The 19,513-nt window shown below is 49.4% G+C and overlaps 1 protein-coding gene across 3 annotated transcripts in view; it reads left to right on the top strand.

The window, feature by feature from the left end:
• Window positions 1-13,600: 13,600 nt before the first annotated feature.
• Window positions 13,601-19,513, top strand: part of KDM5B (lysine demethylase 5B) — a 73,313-nt gene continuing 67,400 nt past the window's right edge. For all 3 annotated transcript variants that reach the window (XM_060178565.1, XM_060178562.1, XM_060178563.1), the window contains exon 1: window positions 13,601-13,804. In XM_060178565.1, the coding sequence (XP_060034548.1) occupies window positions 13,601-13,804 (204 nt within the window). The remainder of the gene's footprint in view (window positions 13,805-19,513) is intronic.

Below are 19,513 nucleotides of genomic sequence, written 5' to 3'. Positions count from 1 at the left end.
AAACTTTCATGACAGTCTTTTGATCACCATTATGTATCTCCCCAGTCCTTCTCCTCCTCTTGCCCAGGTTCAATCCCTAGAAACAATACAAGCCAGAGCTGGGTAGTGTTCTGGTAAAAATTAAGAAATGAGTAACTCTTAAAATAATAATAATAATAATAAATCCTGAGATCCCCAGCATTGCATATGCTCAGGTTCTCTCTCATGTTAATAAATAATAATACACTGTTAATAAATAATAGTATATATACAAACATGTATATATACTCATACACATAGCATGTATACAATTTTTTTTTTTTTTGTAACCAGAGCTCTGCTCAGCTCTGGGTTATGGTGGTGAGGGGGATTGAACCTGGGACTTCGGAGCCTCAGGCATGAGAATCTCTATGTAGAACTATTATGCTATCTACCCCTCCGCCTACATGTATACAATTTTTTAAAAACTTTTTAAAAAAATATTTACTTTATTTATTAATGAGAAAGATAGGAGAAGAAAGAGAAAGAACCAGATTTCACTCTGGTACATGTACTGCTGGGGACTGAACTCAGGACCTCATGATTGAGAGTCTAGTGCCTTAGCCACTGCGCCACCTCCTAGACCACCGTGAATACAATTTTTAAAAATATTTTATTTATGGGAGTTGGGCAGTAGCACAGCGGGTTAAAAGTGTAAGGACAGGCATAAGGATCCGGGTTCCAGCCCCCAGCTCCATACCTACAGTGGGGGGTGGGGTCTCTTCACAAGTGGTGAAGCAAGTCTGCAGGTGTCTTTCTCTCCCCCTCCTCCCTCAGTTTCTTTCTGTCCTATCCAACAACAACATCAGTGGCAACAATAACAATAATAACAACAATGATAAACAACCAGGGCAACAAAAAGGGAAAAAATAGCCTCCATGAGCACGGAATTCAGAACCCCAGAGATAACCCTGGAGGCAAAAAAAAAAAAAAAAAGAGAGAGAGAGACTGGCAGAACTGCCTCACTGCTCATGAAGCATCCCTTCTGCAGGTGGGGACCAGGGGCTTGAACCTTGCACGTGTTAACGTAGGTGCTCAACTTGGTGTGCCACCACCCAGACCTCCACCTTGTCCTGTCCTTAGTCTTACCCTCTCTCTTAAGCTCCAGATTACTCAAGGATTCCACATCTCCCCAAAGATGACTGTGAGGAATCTCAACTTCATTTTAAATACATTTTAATTAATTACTTTTTTTTTTCAGACCACTGCTCAACTCTGCCTTATGATGGTGCTAGGGACAGAACCTGAGACCCCAGAGCCTCAGGCATGAAAGACCACCACTGTGCCCTATCCCCATCCCTCAACTGTAACACAGACTAGGACAGTACATTTCTTACCTCCCAGCAACTTTCCCCCATCTCGGTACATAACAGCACCCCAACTTGCCCTGGTGTAATCTCAGATTCCTCTCTTTTGAAGTGTTAAAATATTTTGCATTTTAAAGCTAATTTATGACTAAGAGAGAAGCAGAGCACCACCGTGGCACATGTGAAGGTGGGGATGGAGCTTGGGACCCCATGCTTGTAGGTCAGGCGCGCTATCCACTATGCCCTCCCACCTCCCACCATGATACATCTCTTTAAAAAAATTTTTTATTTTATTATCTTTATTTATTGGGTAGAGGCCCCCAGAAATTGAGAGGATGGGGTAGATAGAGAGGGAGAGAGACACCTGTGACACTGGTTCACCACTCACAAAGCTTTCCCCCTGCAAGTGGGGACAGGAGCTTGAACCCCGGTAATGGGGTATAACATGTACACTCAGCCAGGTGCACCACCATCAGGCCCCTCATGATGCCTCTCTTAACTGCACATTACACTCATTTAGTTTTGTTACCTTTCCTCCCAAATGTATCCAGAATGTGACTTTTACCAAGTCTTCTGTGACACCAGTCCCTTGCCACTAACATCTCCTGCCTGGACTTCTGAAGCCTCCTTCTATTGGTCTCCCCTCTCCTCTCCCCCCTCCCTGGTTCACCTGCAAGCTATTCTCCACAGGGCAGTCAGAGAGACCTCTTAAAATGGTAAATCCCAGGATATATATGCCAGAGTGATACTCTGGTTCTCTTTCTCTCATTTACGTAATTAATGAATCTTTTTGAAAATTATAGGGTGGGGGAGCTAGCATAATGGTGATGCAAAAGTCTTTCATGACTGAGACCCAGGCTCAGTCCCCTACACCACTGTCAAACAGAGCTGAGCAATGCTCTGCTAAAATAAATAAATAAAAATAAAAATACTGCCCCCACACCTATGGACATCTAATCTTTGACAAAGGGGCCCAGACTATTAAATGGGGAAAGCAGAGTCTCTTCAACAAATGGTGTTGGAAACAATGGGTTGAAACATGCAGAAGAATGAAACTGAATCACTGTATTTCACCAAATACAAAAGTAAATTCCAAGTGGATCAAGGACTTGGATGTTAGACCAGAAACTATCAGATACTTAGAGGAAAATATTGGCAGAACTCTTTTCTGCATACATTTTAAAGACATCTTCAATGAAACGAATCCAATTACAAAGAAGACTAAGGCAAGTATAAACCTATGGGACTACATCAAATTAAAAAGCTTCTTCACAGCAAAAGAAACCACTACCCAAACCAAGAGACCCCTCACAGAACGGGAGAAGATCTTTACATGCCATACATCAAGACAAGAGCTTAATAGCCAACATATATAAAGAGCTTGCCAGACTCAACAACAAGACAACAAATAACCCCATCCAAAAATGAGGGGGGGGAGGACATGGACAGAATATTCACCACAGAAGAGATCCAAAAGGCCGAGAAACACATGAAAAAATGCTCTAAGTCTCTGATTGTCAGAGAAATGCAAATAAAGACAACTATGAGATACCACTTCACTCCTGTGAGAATATCATACATCAGAAAAGGTAACAGCAACCAATGCTGAAGAGGTTGTGGGGTCAAAAGAACCCTCCTGCACTGCTGGTGGCAATGTCAATTGGTCCAGCCTCTGTGGAGAACAGTCTGAAGAACTCTCAGAAGGCTAGAAATGGACCTACCCTATGATCCTGCAACTCCTCTCCTGGGGATATGTCCTAAGGAACCCAACACATCCATCGAAAAAGATCTGTATACACATATGCTCTTAGCAGCACAATTTGTAATAGCCAAATCCTGGAAGCCACCCAGGTGTCCAACAACAGATGAGTGGCTGAGCAAGTTGTGGTATATATACACAATGGAATACTACTCAGCTGTAAAAAAATGGTGACTTCACCATTTTCAGCCGATCTTGGATGGACCTTGAAAAATTCATGTTAAGTGAAAGAAGTCAGAAACAGAAGGATGAATATGGGATCATCTCACTCTCAGGCAGAAGTTGAAAAACAAGATCACACACACACACACAAAAAAAAACACAGGTAGAACCTGAAATGGAATTGGAGTATTGCACCAAAGTAAAAGACTCTGGGGTGGGGGTGGGTGGGTGGGGAGAATACAGGTCCAAGAAGGATGACAGAGGACCTAGTGGGGGTTGTACTGTTATATGGGAAACTGGGGGAAACTACTGTATTTACTGTTGAATGTAAAACATTAATTTCCCAATAAAGAAATAAAAAAATAAAAAATAAAAATACTAAATTAAGGACCAGACAGCGGCACACCTAGTTAAGCGCACACATTACAATACACAAGAATGCAGGTTCAAGCCCCTGGTCTCCACCTGTAGGGGGAAAGCTTCACAAGTGGTGAGACAGGGCTGCAGGTGTCTCTGTGTGTCTCTCCCTACCACCCCCTCCCCTCTCAATTTATCTTTATCCAATAATAAACAAATTCAAATATTTAAAATAAATAAATGAAATGAAAAAAAATCTAAATTAAACAAATTGTGAACCAGAGTAGGCAGAAAGGGGCTGGGGAGCCCAGAGATGGGAGGATGGCAATTTGGTGGTGAGGGAGGGAGGTGTCAACCTCAATGTTGTGGGGAGGGGAGGTGTGAGACTTCTCCCCATGACTACAATCTTGTAAAACAACATTTCCTGGGCGGGGGTAGAAAGCATAACAACTCTTCAGCTTCATCATTTGGGTGAGACCTTTCCTTTCATAGTATTCTCTAATTCCATTCCAAGTGGTCAGTCCACTCCCCAATAAAGTCCCCAAACCTAGATATAGATCAGGTTCCCTGAGATAGAGCATATGTTCACACGTGTCCATAAACCAGGGGAAAAACATATACCTGAAAGCAGAAGTACACAAGAGTCTGCAGTGAGTACCCCCCCCCCCAACACTTTATCTGCACTATTCCAGCCTTCAGGTCCATGATTGTTCAACAATTTGTTTGGCTTTGTGTGTTAACTCTCTTTTTAGCCACCAGGTTCTGGATGCCAGCATGATGCCAACCAGACTTCCCTGGACTGACGACCCCACCAGTGTGTCCTGGAGCTCTGCTTCCCCAGAGACCCACCCTACTAGGGAAAGAGAGAGGCAGACTGGGAGTATGGATCAACCAGTCAATGCCCATGTTCAGCGTGGAAGCAATTACAGAAGCCAGACCTTCCACCTTCTGCATCCCACAGTAACCTTGGGTCCATACTCCCAGAAGGATAGAGAGTGGGAAAGCTATCAGGGGAAGGGATGGGATATGGAGATTGGGTGGTGGGAATTGTGCAGAGTTGTACCCCTCCTATCCTATGGTTTTGTTAATGTCTCCTTTCTTAAATAATAATTTAAAAAAAACCACAATAAAATAAAACTGTAAATCAAATTATATACCTCCTCTGCTACAGTTCTTCAATGGTGTCCCATGAAAGATTTTAAAAAATATTTTATTTTTGCTCAACAATTTGTTTGGCTTTGTATGTTAACTCTCTTTTCAATCACCAGGTTCCAGATGCCATCAAGATGCTAGCCAGGCTTCCCTGGATTGAAGACCCCACCAATGTGTCCTGGAGCTCAGCTTCCCTAGAGACACACCCTACTAGGGAAAGAGAGAGGCAGACTGGGGGTATGGACCGACCAGTCAACGCCCATGTTCAGCTGGGAAGCAATTACAGAAGCCAGACCTTCTACCTTCTGCAACCCACAATGACCCTGGGTCCATGTTCCCAGAGGGATAGAGAATGGGAAAGCTATCAGGGGAGGGGGTGGGATATGGAGATTGGGTGGTGGGAATTGTGTGGAGTTCTACCCCTCCTACCCTATGGTTTTGTTAATTAATCCTTTCTTAAATTAAAAAAAAATTTTATTTATGGGCAGGGGTAGATAGCATAATGGTGATGCAAAAGTCTTTCATGCCTGAGGGTTTCATGCCTGACCCAGGCTCAGTCCCCTACACCACTGTCAACCAGAGCTGAGCAATGCTCTGGTAAAAAGTGGCAGCAGTCAAACTTGGGGCCTCACACTTGAGAGTCCAACATGCGGATTTTCTTTTATTCAGTGCTCTTATCTCTAAAACTCTGCAAAGTCCTGGTCCAGAAAATATGTCCAAGTTATTTGTTAACTAATTACCATGGTCTATGTGACAATGGGTAGTGGTCATCTATTTTTTCCACTAACACTATGCAAGGTGCTGAGAACAGGAAAGCCAGAAGGACTGGGCAGTGTACCATACTGGTGATGGATAAAAGCTTGTATATGGGGCCAGGGTCAGTTCCGTATCCTTGGCCAAATGATTCAGCCTCTCTGAACCCCAGATTCTCATTTAGAAAATGAAGGTAATGAGCTGGGGAAACAGCTGCTTATGCAAAAGACTTTTGGGGCTGGGATAGCTAGCATAACGGTCACACAAAGAGGCTCCAAAGTCTCAGGTTCAATCCCTCATACCACCATGAACCAGAGGTGAGCAGTGCTCAGTATCCTTCTCATAAATACAGTAAATATCAGGGGAAAAAGTAAGAATGGGGGAGATAACATAGTGATTATGCAAACAGACTCTCATGCCTGAGGCTCTATGGCCCCAGTTCAATCCCCCACACCACCATAAGCCAGAGCTGAGCAGTGCTCTGGTAAAAAAAAAAAAAAAAAAGGAAAGAGAGAGAGGAAGAAAGAAAGAAAAGGAAGATGATAGCAACCATCAGCCATCCTCAAAGGTCAGCACGACGAGTAAAGGTCACACAAAATGCCTTGCGTATAATAAGCACTTAATACATAGTACCTGTTATTATTATTATTAATGTTACTTCTTTATTTAGTCAGCCTAAATGTTCATTTCCATTATTTCCATTGTTGGCTATTGTGGACAGTGTTACTATGAACATATAGTTGCAAATTTGATTTATTTTATAGAATATTTATTATTCCCTTTTGTTTCCCTTGTTGTAGTTATTATTGTTGTCGTCATTGATATTGTCGTTGTTGGATAGGACAGAGAGAACTGGAGAGAGGAGGGGAAGACAGAGAGGGGGAGAGAAAGACAGACACCTGCAGACCTGCTTCACCACCTGTGAAGCGACTCCCCTGCAGGTGGGGAGCCGGGGACTCGAACCTGGATCCTTTATCCGGCCCTTGCACTTCACACCACCTGCACTTAACCCACTGTGCTACCGCCCGACTCCCTCAAATATTATTTTTTTTTTCCCCTCCTTTTTTACTAGAGTGCTGCTCAGATCTGGTTTAAGGTGGTGCTGGAGATTGAACCTGGGACCTCAGAGTCTCAGGCAAGAAATTCATTTGCATAATCTATGCTGGTTCCCTAGCCTCTGATATCTTTATTTTATTGTTATTTATTTTTCTTTTTAGATAGAGGGGTGGAGAGAGAGAGAGAGAGAGAGAGAGGTGAAGGAACACTAAAGATTCCTCCAGCGTGGTGGGGATTGGGCCTGAACCAGGGTCACTCATGTGGCAAAGCAACATACTATCCAAGTGAGCTATTTGCTGCCCTATATTGTCTCTTTATTAAAGGAACAGGTACTGTTTCCAACCATGAAGACCAGTCTGAGGATCTGGGGATACAAGTTAGTGGTTAAGAATATGCTTTGCATGTATGAGGGCCTGGATTCAATCTCTCTTTACTACCTTCAAGATTTTTGTTAACAAGTACTTTTTTTTTTTTTTTTTTTTCCTCCACAGGGTTATCGCTGGGGCTTGGTGCCTGCACTATGAATCCATTACCCCTGGAGGGCATTTTTCCCATTATGTTGCCCTTGTTGTTGTTGTTACTGTTATTGCTATTGTTGTTGGATAGAACAGAGAAATTGAGAATGGAGGGGAAGACAGAGAGGGGGAGAGAAAGACAGACACCAGCAGTCCTGCTTCACCGTTTGTGGTGACCTCCCCCCCAGGCAGGGGGCCAGGGACTCGAACCAGGATCCCTATGCCGGTCCCAGGTCCCAATTTTTTTTTCTCTTCTTTTAAACCAGAGTACTGCTTATCTCTGGTTTATGATGCTGCAGGGAATTGAACCTGAGATCTCAGAGACTCAGACATGAAACCTCAGTTATAACCATTATGCTGTCTCCCCTGCCCAAGTACTGCTGCACTTCTTCTCATACTGCTATCTCACCTCCTTCCATTCCTGAAGTTCCACGCTGGCCTTTACTTTTAAACCTTTACACAGGCATGCAGCATTTTGAGAACTGTTCTGAATCTTCTCTGAGGGCTTCAGATGAAAAACGGAAGGAGGGGCATGAACAACCCTGGTCACTTGTGGGCCTCTCCTCAGCACTGCAGCTAGAACAGGCCACCTCAGACACTGTCATAGCCTGACTTGACAGGGGTGGGGTGGGGTGGGGGGGGTGGTTTTGCTGAAGCTTCAATTCTGCCTTCAGGAGAGGAGCTACAGCCAAGTGTGACAAGAGCAGTAGCTCCCCTCCCTCCCTGCAAGCCTGAGCCTGTGCTTTCTTGTCAGCCCTTGCTTTCTCTTAAAGTGACAAGCGAAAGGGAGTCCATGCAGAATACTCTCTGACCCCAGCACAGCTGGCTGGTCACCAGAAAGCTTTAGCACAGGGCATCTTGTGTTTCCTTTCTCAGCCTTAGGGTCTGGGAGGAGAGTACAGGCTTTGGTGTCACCATTTCAGGGTCATGCTCTGTTCTTATTCGTGTGTCTTTGACTAAGACCTTCCTGAGTCTCCATTTCTCATTCTGGGAGGGGAAAAAAAAAAAAAAAACAGACAGTGGGGCCCGTGGAATAGCAATAGCTTACTTGGGTAGCGCACTGCTTTGTTGTGCACACGATCCGACCCAGGTTCAAGCTTGGCTCCCACCTCACTGAAGGAAGCTTTGGTGGTTTCTTTCACTCTTTCTCTGCCTCTCTACCTTTCTCTCTCTATAAAAGGAAGGTAGGTAAGGAGAAGGAAAGAAAGGAAGAGATTGGGGACCGGTTGGTGGAGCACCTCATTGAGCACACATGTTATAATGCACAGGGTCCTAGCTTTGAGCCCCTGGTCCCCACGTGCAGAGGAAAAGCTTGACAAGTGGTGAAGCATTGCTGCAGGTCTCTCTCCCTCTATATCACCCACCCACCCCTTCAATTTATGACGGTTTCTATCCAATAAATAAATGAAGATAATAGAAAAAAATAAAAATGAACTAATTAAAAAAAAAAAAAGGTTGAAGGGAAGAAAGGAAAAGAGTGACAGTGTGGCCTGATGGCTTCCCAGGGCTGGTGTACCCAGTAGACTGACCTCATCTGCTCCTGCCACCAGCCTGGCCCTATTCATGTTGCTCATGTCACCTTTGCTGCCAAAAGACAGGAGACAGAGAAGTCACACCCTGTGCTAGACATGATCTGGATGGATATACTTTATTTTTAAAAAACATTTATTTCCTTTTGTTGCCCTTGTTTTATTGTCGTTGTTGTTAGATAGGATAGAGAGATATGGAGAGAGGAGGGGAAGATAGAGAGGGGGAGAGAAAGACAGACACCTGCAGACCTGCTTCACTGCGTGTGAAACGACTCCCCTGCGGGTGGGGAGTCAGGGGCTCGAACCGGGGTCCTTACGCTGGTCCTTGTGCTTTGTGCCACATGCACTTAACCCGCTGCGCTACCGCTGGACTCCCTGGATATACTATATTTTTTAACTGGAGCACCGTTGGTCTCAGTTTATGGTGGTACACGGGACTGAACCTGGAACTTTGGAGCCTCTGGCATGAAAGTCTTTTTGCATAACTATTATGTTGTGCCCCTCCCCCTCATTTGTATGTGACGTTTCTAATGGTGGGGGGACCGGACAACTCTGAGTTTCTGATAGAGTTGGGGTAGCAGCCCTTTCTTCCTGTTGACTTTCGCCCTCTGTCGTCCCCCCTTCACACAGAAGATTCCAAGCATACCAACACTGTTGGGCCTTAGGATATGCAGAGCGGCACCCCCCGCCCCCATGCCAAGCCTCAAGCTCAGTTGGGGGTGGCGCGGCTGCGGGATGAGCGGGGCACACGAGCGCCCCTTGTGGTCCCTTCTCTCCACAGCACAGGCTGCTGCTCAGAAGTGGCCCAACAGGAAAGGGAGCAAACGCAGCCCGGAGCGCTGGCGTGGTTCTCTCACCCCACCTCCGTGGGCAGGGCTGGCACCGTGGGAACCCAGCACTTGCCAGCGAGCCCTTTGCCACCTCCCGCCACCCTGCCCCCCCCCCCCCGCCAGGTTTACTCAACCTTGAACACTGGATGCCCCGGGCAGAGGCAGTAGGAAAGGGACTAGGGGTCTCACTGGGATGAGACTGAACTCCGAGGGACAGCGGCCCGGCTGGGGGCGGGGCCGAGCGCACAGAACCCGCATCCTGAGACCTCAGCCCCCCAGAGGAGATGGGGCTGCCGCTTCTCTCCAGCTGGGCCGCCCGACTCTTCTCTTGTCCAGTAGAGAGCTCCATACTCCGAATGCCCCCTTCCTTTCCATTCGTGCAGATTCTGCCAGTGCCTGGTGCCGGGGCTGGTCTTCATCCCTCCTTCCCTCAAGGGGCTTACAGGCGGGGAAGGCGGGCAGGTGGTGGTGCACTCGGTAGAATACACAACGTGACCAGAGGCTTACAGTCAGGTGGAAAGGCATGTGACAGGGACAACAGTAGAAAAAGACTAATACAGTGGCCTCGGAGGTAGAGCAGTGGATAAAATGTTGGACTCTCAAGTATGAGATCCAATTCTATCCCTGGCATCACATGTGCCAGACTGATTCTCTGGGTTTCGCTGTCTCTCCCCACCTTATATAAACAACTAAAAAATAAACAGGTTTACATGCAGTAAGAGTAACTGGGGAAATAGTCAAACTGGCGGAGTACTGAACTTGCAAGCCTTGAAGCTCACCGTTTGATCTGCCAGGTTGTCTTTCTTTGTAAAATTTTATTATCTTTATTTCTTGGATAGAGACAGCCAGAAATTGAGAGGGAAGGGGGGTGACAGAGAGGGAGAGAGACACACCTGCAGCCTATTTCACCATTCGCAAAGCTTTCCCCCTGTAGGCGGGGACTGGGGGCTTGAACCTGGGTCCTTGTGCATTGCAACATGTTTGCTTAACCAGGTGTGCTACTGCCCAGCCCTAGGCTCTTTTTCTATCTCAGATCAAATTAAGAAAAAATACATCTTGCGGTACAGTGGTACACATTAGAGCCCTCAAGCATGGCATGGTCCCGAGTTCGATGCCTGGCATGACATATGCCAAAGTGAGGCTCTCGTTCTCTCCCTTAAATAAGTCTTTAAAGAATAAAAATACATCTAAAAAATGCGATAATAGCGAAAAGTAACAACACGTTGTGAGATTAGATTGAGCTCCATGAAACGGGAAGGCCAAGGAGACCGCAGCTCTTCGTGCGATCCCGGCGGTTGCGGGTTTCCACGGGGGACATCTGGCATCCAAACATTGGGGGGAGCCGCAGGGGTTGGCGGAGGCCGTGGGGGAGGGGGAGCTGCGCCTGGCCGGGCGGTGGGGGGGCGGGGGGCGCGGCCCAGTGGAGGTCAAGGCGGAAGCGGCGCCCCGCCCACACGCGGCGCCTCCCAGGGAGCAGACGGCTGGGGGGGGGGTGCGGCCCTTCACGTGCGCTACGTGCCGCGGGCCGCGCCCCCTCCCGGGACCCCTCCTGACTCCCTCAGCGGGCTGGTGTGTGTGTGGGGGGTGATCTGGGGAGAGAGTCCACGGAGGAGTAAGTCACAGCTCCAGGGTGGAACCCGGAACCCCGTTTTTCCCACTGCGGCCATGGAAGGAATAAGGGGCGCTTGGGACCTAGGGGTGCAGGCCGCAGATCTGGGGGTGCAACTGGGCAGGTGGCGAGGCTGAAGCCTGGGGACCGCGTGGGCCGGGGAGCTCTAGGAACCGTTGCAGGGAACTTGACTGAGGCTGCACGATCCGGGGTGGCTGGGAGGTGTGGAGGCCGTGGGGGGGCGGAGTGTCGTCCATGAGTAAGGAGGGGGTTCTTGGAGACGTGGCACTCGGATCCGGGCTTGCTTCCCCTCAGGCCGCCGGAGCTCCAACCCCGCTGTACTCCAGGCACTGGAGGCGGATGCCCCCGGCCGGGCCCGCTCCCAGCTGCCCGGGGGTCCCCGCCGCGGTACCTCCAGGCCCCGGTGACCCCGCTCCGCCGCCGGGGAGTCCGGCTGGCCCGGACCAGACAATGCGGCCTAGGGCCCGCCCCCGGGGGGGGCTTACGCGTCTCGGTCGCAGCCAATCAGCGCGCGTATCCAGGCTCTTTAAAAAAAGTAGAGCCGGCCGCGGTGTGGCTGTCAGCTGGCGAGGGATCCCTCCGCCCATGTAAACACACATCATAAAGGGCTAGGGAAGCGTCCCCGGCGGGGCGGAGGAGCTGTCGCCTTCCCGGCCTCCTGGCGCCCGGGCAACCGCCCCTCCCTCCCCATCACGCCGGGCCCACGGGGACCCGAGTAGCTGCGGGCGGGTCGGGAGCCACCGTGTCTCCTCGTTGAAGGCCACTACCGGAAATGAGGCAGAGAGAGCGAGGGGAGAGCTGAGAACCGGGAGGGGTGTGCGGAGCCTCCTTCCTGTGAGCTTCAGGAGTGATGGTCCTTGGCTCTCCAGTCGACAGTTTGGCTTTAGTTACACCTACCTGGCCGAGGGATCCAGTGGTCAGCGTGGAGGCAGAGCTTCCACGAGGGGACACTGGACATCAGCGCCCAAGAAGATTTTTCTTTCCAGTTTTATTGTGGAAAATCTCAAAGATAACGTTGTGGCAAATGCCTTATATTCACTTTCTAAATCCTGTCATATTACTGTGACTTGTTTTATTTCATTTCTAAGATTAAGTTTCTAAACAGGAGCAGAAACAAACAAACGACAAAAAATCAGTCCCCAAACCCTAGAGAACTAGGCCCTAGGCAAGACTGCCTTCTCCCAGGACCGGACCGAAGGCGTTGGTGGGCCATGCTCTTTGAGGGTGAGCTTGAATTCTCAAAGGCCTCTTTCCAACCGTCGGCCCTTCTCCCTTTTTGTGAGGCAGGACATAAAGTACCCCCTCATCCAAACGAATAATTAATACAAAGTGCTGACATGTAACAGGTATCAATCTCTCTTTGCCGTCATACGCTGCGAAACGGGATAACAGGATGGTTGTGATGATACAATGAGCTAACTTATTTCAAAGCAGCAAGAGAGATAGATACACAGTAAACATTAGACAAGTAATAGCTGCCAATAGGCCAATGGCACCCAGACTCACATCTCCACTTCTGATCTCTTCAGGTTTATACTCTGCGATTGAGAGTCCTGTACCAAAGATCCTTGAACTCAACTCCCGTAGAAAGGAACAACGCCTCACCTCCCAGGCTGTCTTTTTGTCCATCTGTCCTGGTGACTGGCTGTCCAGTAACTCAGGAGAGCCAGCATCCTCTCATCCATCGTCTCTCCCCAGCTCATCACTTTGTCCTGGTTTCTCCTTTGCATGGCCCCCTGCTCATCAGCCTGCTCTGTCTTCCTTAGGTCCCACCCTGTCTACCTGGGTGGTTTCACTTCTCACTCGGCTGTCACATCGCTGGGGTAGCACTCATTTCACAGCAACACCCCCAACCTTCCAACCAAGCCCCCCTCACTTAGTAGTTGTGTGAACTTGCGCATCTCAAATGACCAGCCTGTCTTTTCTTGCCAAATAGAAATAAGATTATCTCCTCGGATCGATTAAGCAGAATATTTGGTTCTGCACCTCGGATTTGCAAATCCGATTGTCGCCAAAACTGCCGTTTTCCTTAATCCTTGCTGTTCTTACCTCTGGGCTGTTCTGCTTACCCAGAAAATGCGTCCCACCCAGTACTTTCGGCCCCTCCCCTGGTTTTTCTACCTGTGTACTGGCACTACAGAGATGTTCTAGTCCCCGCTCTAATCCCCTATTAACTTCTTAAGGGGAGGGACTGTGGCTCTAAGTAAATGATCAATAAACACCGGCTCGACTAGACCCCAGGCTCAATCCCCCCGCGGGCTGGAGGCCGAGCCCCGCCCGGTAGGGGGCGGAGCAGGGGGTGGGCGCGGGGGGCGGCAGGGTGGGGGCGACCGCGGGACTCTTTTTCCTCGCCGTGGCGGCGGAGGCGCACAGCGTGGGTGACGCCGAGACGTCGGCGGTGCGAGGCCGAGGAGCCCAGGTGCCGCCGTCGCGCGTCCCAGCGCCACTCGCTGTCGCCGCAGCCGCGCCGCACGGGTTCGGGTCCGCGTCCGGGAGCGAGCGGGTCCCGCAGCGCCGTCCGAGCCGCCCGCGATGGAGCCGGCCGCCGCGCCGCCCCCGGGCCCGCGCCCGGCGCTGCCCCTCGGGGGTCCCGGCCCGCTGGGCGAGTTCTTGCCGCCCCCCGAGTGCCCGGTGTTCGAGCCCAGCTGGGAGGAGTTCGCCGACCCCTTCGCCTTCATCCACAAGATCCGCCCCATCGCCGAGCAGACGGGCATCTGCAAGGTGCGGCCGCCGCCGGTGAGTGTCGGGCTGCGGCCGGCGCGGGGCGGCGGGGGCGGGGCGGGGGAGTGCGGGCCGGGGTTCGGGTTCGGCCGGGGGCGGGCCGGGGGCGGGCGGGGCGCGGGCTGCGGGGCGCCGGGGCCGGGCGGCGCGGGCGGGCGCGGTGGGGGTGGGGACTCGGAGTTGTGGGCGACGAGCAAAGTTTCAATATGGCGGCGCAGCCCCGGGTCCTTTGTGTGGCGGCGGCGGCCCGGGGCGGCCTCACCTGGGCGCCTCGGCCGGGACCAGCGCCCCCCGCGACCCCGGGGAGCCGGCGGCCGGGCCGCAGGAGGGGGCGGCGGCGGCGGCGGGGGGCGGGGAGGCGCCGCCTCAGCCCGCGGCCGCGGGGGCGTGAGTGCGGGGGCACTTGGGGGCGCCGGGGGAGGCCGGGGCGCCCCCTGTCTGCTCGCGGGGGGCTGACAGCCGCCGGCTCCGGGGGGTCGGCGGGGCGATCGGCCGCGGCGGGGGTCCCGGGACCCGCTGGAGCGCCCGCCCCCCGGCTGAGCGCCTCGGGCCGCGGTGAGCCCCGGCCTCCGACCCCCCAACGGCCGTAACGCTCGCGCCCCCCGGGCCCCCGGTCGGCCGCGTCCCGGCGAGTCGCGCCCGTGACGGTTGGCCGCCGCCGGGACGGTTGGGCCGGAGGTTTAACGGCCCCTCCTCCGTTCTGAGGGGCCTCGTGCTGACTGTTTCTGGAGTTGCCGGGATTCCGTTTCCGAAAAGCTGCTCGGAGGGCGGGCTCCCCGCGGGGCCGCTGTCACCGTGTGTGACTTTCCTTTCGGACACGCGCGCGCGCGCAGCCCCGCGCGTCGCCCAGGTGTCGCGGCCCCCGACCCGACTGTTACTAGGACCATTACTGTTACTTTTTAGATTTTTTCCCGAAGAGCAGCCGGGGCTGTCGCTGGCGTTGACTGTGTAGCGTCGGTGGCAGAGTGCTGCGCAGGTTGGAGGCGAGTGTTGCCATTTGCGAGAATGCGGCCCGGCAAGCGGAGGAGCGGAGCAAGTTGCCGGCCGCCGAATGTGTGGAGTCGGGCCCCTGGGAGAGGGTGGTCCTCCATGTTGGCATTGTGTCTTGCTCAAGTTGTGCCTTGTGGGGGTGGCTCTGCCCTCCAGATAAGCTGCCCTGGGAGGCTGGCCGCCCATCGCCTGGCTCTGCCACCCGACTAACGGCCCGTGTGTCATCTGGATCGTCTCCCGCCCGTGTCAGGCGGACGTGTGGCCACCATTTTGTACTGACAGGAGCGCACACCTCGGCCCGGCAGGCTGGAGGCGCCCGGACCCACAGACACCACAGCGCCTTTGTGCGGAGGGGGCCGGCGCGCTCTCCCCTTTGTCTGACAAAGTCTTTGCCAAGTGGAAAGAGTTGGAGGGGATTCCTTGTTGATAAACGACAAGATGGAAAATCTCCCCAGAAGTTGTAACTCTTGAAGCGCCCAGTTGGAACAAAGGCTGGTCTACACGGTCTTTGTTTTAAGAAGCTGTGAACAAGTGGTTTCATAGAGTTGAAACCAAGCAACAAGATGTTGGTGCGAAATGATTTCCGAGGTGTAGTAGCTACCTGATGCCGGCATTTGAAAAGACTTTCTCTTCTCTAGGAATCTGGAGTAGTAGTGGCTATTAAAATGGGGCTTGGACTGTTGAGGTTCCTTGTTTGGGAGTGAGAATGCTAAAGCATTTTTCACTTCCTTTTGTTTTTACCTTTGCATCTTTAGTGGTAGGTACTTCATAGTTTCTGTTTATAGCTACTTTTTCAGCGGGGGTCCTAAACTGCTTGGCTTCTGAAAACTTGGGATACCCAGGATTTTGAAGAGAAATGTGAGGGAAGGTGACAAATCTAGACGGGTCACACACATCCTAGTTTAAAGAATGGAACAAACCTTTGCTTCAAACTCCACTAAGTGTATAGGATAACCAAGCCTTTAAAAAATAATCTCACTTATGATTTTGTTACCTCTAAAGTGCAAGTTTAAATGTTCTCCTTGACATAACTAAAAGTCTCTAAAAGTATTAATCGTATTTTCCATATTGATTTGGGTGTTTGAAGATGATTGATATACAGGGCATAACTATTAGGTTGCTCGGTTTATGTTCAGCCTTCCAAGTTTAGAATTTATGAGTCAAATACACTTTTTTATTTCCCTCAGATACTAACACTGGGCTACAGATCAGGCAAGAGTTCACAGAGTCCTCCTTTGACAGTGTCTGAAAGTCAGACCCCAGATGGCACAGACAGTGGTCCTTTTTTCAGCTTTCAAATTTTCGGGTCCCTAGTTTGATTCCTTCATCTTTATAGCTCAAGTGTAAAACCTTTTAAGTGTTTTTATACCATCAACATCTTTGAGTGATCCTCTTGGAAACTGGGAGGAATTTAAATGCAGGTTTTTTGTTTTTAAAGATTTTATTAATGAAAAAGATGGAAGGAGAGAAGGAACCAGACATCACTCTGGTACATGTGCTGCCAGGGACTGAACTCAGGACCTCACGCTTGATAGGATGCCCTATCCACTGCACCACCTCCCAGACCACTTAAATACACACTTTTGTGTATGATAGAAGTGTTAATGATGGAGCTCATTTCAAACCTAAAATTAAGAGAACATGATAGGTTGGAATGAAAATGAGCTCCATCATTAACATGTTCTCTTATCATGCAAAACAACAACAACAACAACAAAAACCCTATCATGCTCTTTCTAATTCTGGGTCTGATTGCCTTTGGCCTAATCCTGTTTTCACAGTTTTCTTTGGTTTTATGATGTGCTTGTCTAGTTAGGATTCTGTGGACACCTTACCATTTGGAAAAAAAGACTTCTCAGTAGAAATCATTCTTGAGAGAGGATAAAGAAGTTATAAGACCTACTTGATGTAATTCATACACAGTACAAGCTCACCAATTTAAAGTGTTTATTTCAGTATTTAAAGAATTTTATTTATTTTATTTTTGAGAGAGATGCAGAGAGAGAAAGACACAGAAACACCGGAACACCAGAGCACTGCTCAGCTCTGGCTTATGGTGGGGCGGAGGATTGAATCTGGGACTTTGGAGCCTCAGGCATGAGAGTCTCTTTGCATAACCATTATGCTGTCTACACCCCCCCCCCCCCCCAGTATTTTCATCTAGTTGTACTACCGTCATCCCAGTTAGTGTTAGAACTTTTCATCATACCCCCAAGTTTCCCTTACCCACTTGTAACTACTTTTTAGGACAAATTTAAGACTGCTGCCCCAAACAAAAACAGCTTTACCCCCCTCATTTGATAGGAGACTGACTTAAGTCCTTTTGTTCTCCTTGGAGAGTGTCTGCCTTAAACAAAGCACAAACAAACTTTATTTGTTGTCTCTGATTGAGTGCTAAATTTGACATTGTCAGTGGCAAATTGATCACCTTAGGACACATCTAGTTGTAACTGTTAGTGAGCTAATCAACAAAAATGACCTGGAGGTTAGAATGAAATGTGAATACTACAAATATAAGCAGCAGCCCCATACCTACTAGAACAATTTTCATTACTATGATTATAGGGAGTGACAAAAAGAAAAAATTATTGATAGGGCTTTGGGGGAGAACTAGAGCCTTTCTCTACCAAGAGCCATTTGGCGATGCATGACATCCATCACAGGCCATACACAATTATCAGCTTAAAAAATAGTCACTCACACATGGCACAAAGCGCAAGGACCAGTGTAAGGATCCTGGTTCGAGCCCCCAGCCCCCCACCTGCAGGGGAGTTGCTTCACAGGGGAAGAATCTGGTCTGCAGGTATCTATCTTTCTCTCCCCATCTCCTCCCTTATAAATAAAAAGACTTTTTTTTTTTTTGCCTCCAGGGTTATTGCTGGGGCTCAGTGCCTGCATCACAAATCCACTGCTCCTGGAGGCCATTTCCCCCATTTTTGTTGCCTTTGTTATTAGTAGTTGTGTTGTTGAATAGGACAGAGAGAAATCGAAAGAGGAGGGGCAACGGTGAGAAGACCAGCTTCACAGCTTGTGAGGCGACAGCCTTGCAGGTGGGGAGCCAGAGGTTCGAACCAGGATCCTTACGCTGGCCCTTGCGCTGTGCACCATGTGCACTTAACCCTCTGCACTATGGTCCATAAAAAGACTTAAGAGTTTATTAACTACTCTGAACTAACAGAATTGAAATGAAAGTTAATTATTTTAGTAACATCTTCCAAATGTTCATCTTTTTTGGGTCCTATCAGATTAGTTCTTTAGTGAGTCTGCTTATTACATCTTGAAGTCATGAACTAGAGCAATAGAGGAAAAACTGTAGGCAATGACACATTTAAGGAATTTCTGCTTCTTAGTTGTAATAAGTTTGTGGCAGAGCTGGAGAGACAGCAGTAACAAAAGCCATTTGTGCCAGAGGCTCTGAGGTCCCAGGTTCATCACCAGAGCCGGAGCTGAGTAGTGCTGTGGCCTCTGTCTCATTAAAATTAAGGTTAAAAAAAAAAACGCATTTGTAACAACAAATGAAATTTGTGAGTGAAATTTGTCTCAAATTTTGTCAGAGAGAGGGACTGAGAGTACAATACTGGAGCTTTCTTTTAGTTAATTAAAAGGATTTTATTTTGCCTCCAGGGTTATCACTGGGACTTGGTGTCTGCACTATGAATCCACTGCTCGTGGAGGCTATTTTTTCCCTTTTGTTGTTCTTGTTGTTTACGTTGTTGCTGTTATTATTATTGTTGTTATTGCTGTCATTGTTGTTGGATAGGACAGAGAGAAATGGAGAGAAGAGGGGAAGACAGGGGGAGAAAAGCCGTGAAAGCAACCCCCTGCAGGTAGGGAGCCAGGGGCTCGAACCAGGATCCTTACACAAGTCCTTGAGCTTCATGCCACATGCGCTTAACCCACTGTGCTACCACCTGGCCCTCCTTAAAAGAGTTAATGAGAGAAGATACAGGAGATGAACAAAGTGGGGCATTACTCTGGGACATGTATTGCTGGCAATTAAACTCCAGAGCTTGAGAGATCACCCCTTAAATCAGTTGCTCTCTACTTCCAGCCTATAGGACTGCATTTCTCTTTTTTCCTTCCTGAAATACACCCCCCCCTCCCATTTGCTAGGACAGAGAGGGGAAGGGGAGAGGTAGAGAAAAGATACTTGCGTACCTCACTTGTGAAGCTTCGCCCTGAAGGTGGGGATGGGGGGCTTGAACGGTAACGAGCACCGAGCACTCAACCAAGTGCACCGTCAATCCCCAGGATTGCTTTCTCTGGCTTATGCTGGTGTGGGGGATTGAACCTGGGGCTTTGGAGCCTAAGGCATGAGAGTCTCTTTGCATAACCATTATGCTATCGACCCTTTGCCTCAGGATTGCTTTTTTTTTTTTTTTTAAGACTTATTAATGAGAAAGATAGGAGGAGAGAGAGAAAGAACCAGACATTACTCTGGTACATGCTGCCAGGAATTGATTTGGGACCGCATGCCTGAGAGTCCAATCCACTGCACTGCCTCCTGGACCAGCAGGATTGCATTTCTTAATTTCAATTTTCGTTTGTTGCTCTGTTGCTGCACATTTGTGGGACCTGTGCAGAAAACTTAGCCAACATGAGGCTTACCTTGGCATATGGATGTTTGGTAGTGGGAGTCTGGAGGATAGAAGGGATTCTTAACAAGTATTCCTTTTTAAAAAAAGATTTAATTGCCTTTATTTACTGGCTGGAGACATCTGCAAAGCTTTCCCC

Source organism: Erinaceus europaeus, chromosome 19, assembly GCF_950295315.1.
Source record: "Erinaceus europaeus chromosome 19, mEriEur2.1, whole genome shotgun sequence".
In the NCBI taxonomy this organism is placed as follows: domain Eukaryota; kingdom Metazoa; phylum Chordata; class Mammalia; order Eulipotyphla; family Erinaceidae; genus Erinaceus; species Erinaceus europaeus.
The sequence above is the reverse complement of the archived record's forward strand: the minus strand, read 5'-3'. Positions and strand labels throughout refer to the sequence as shown.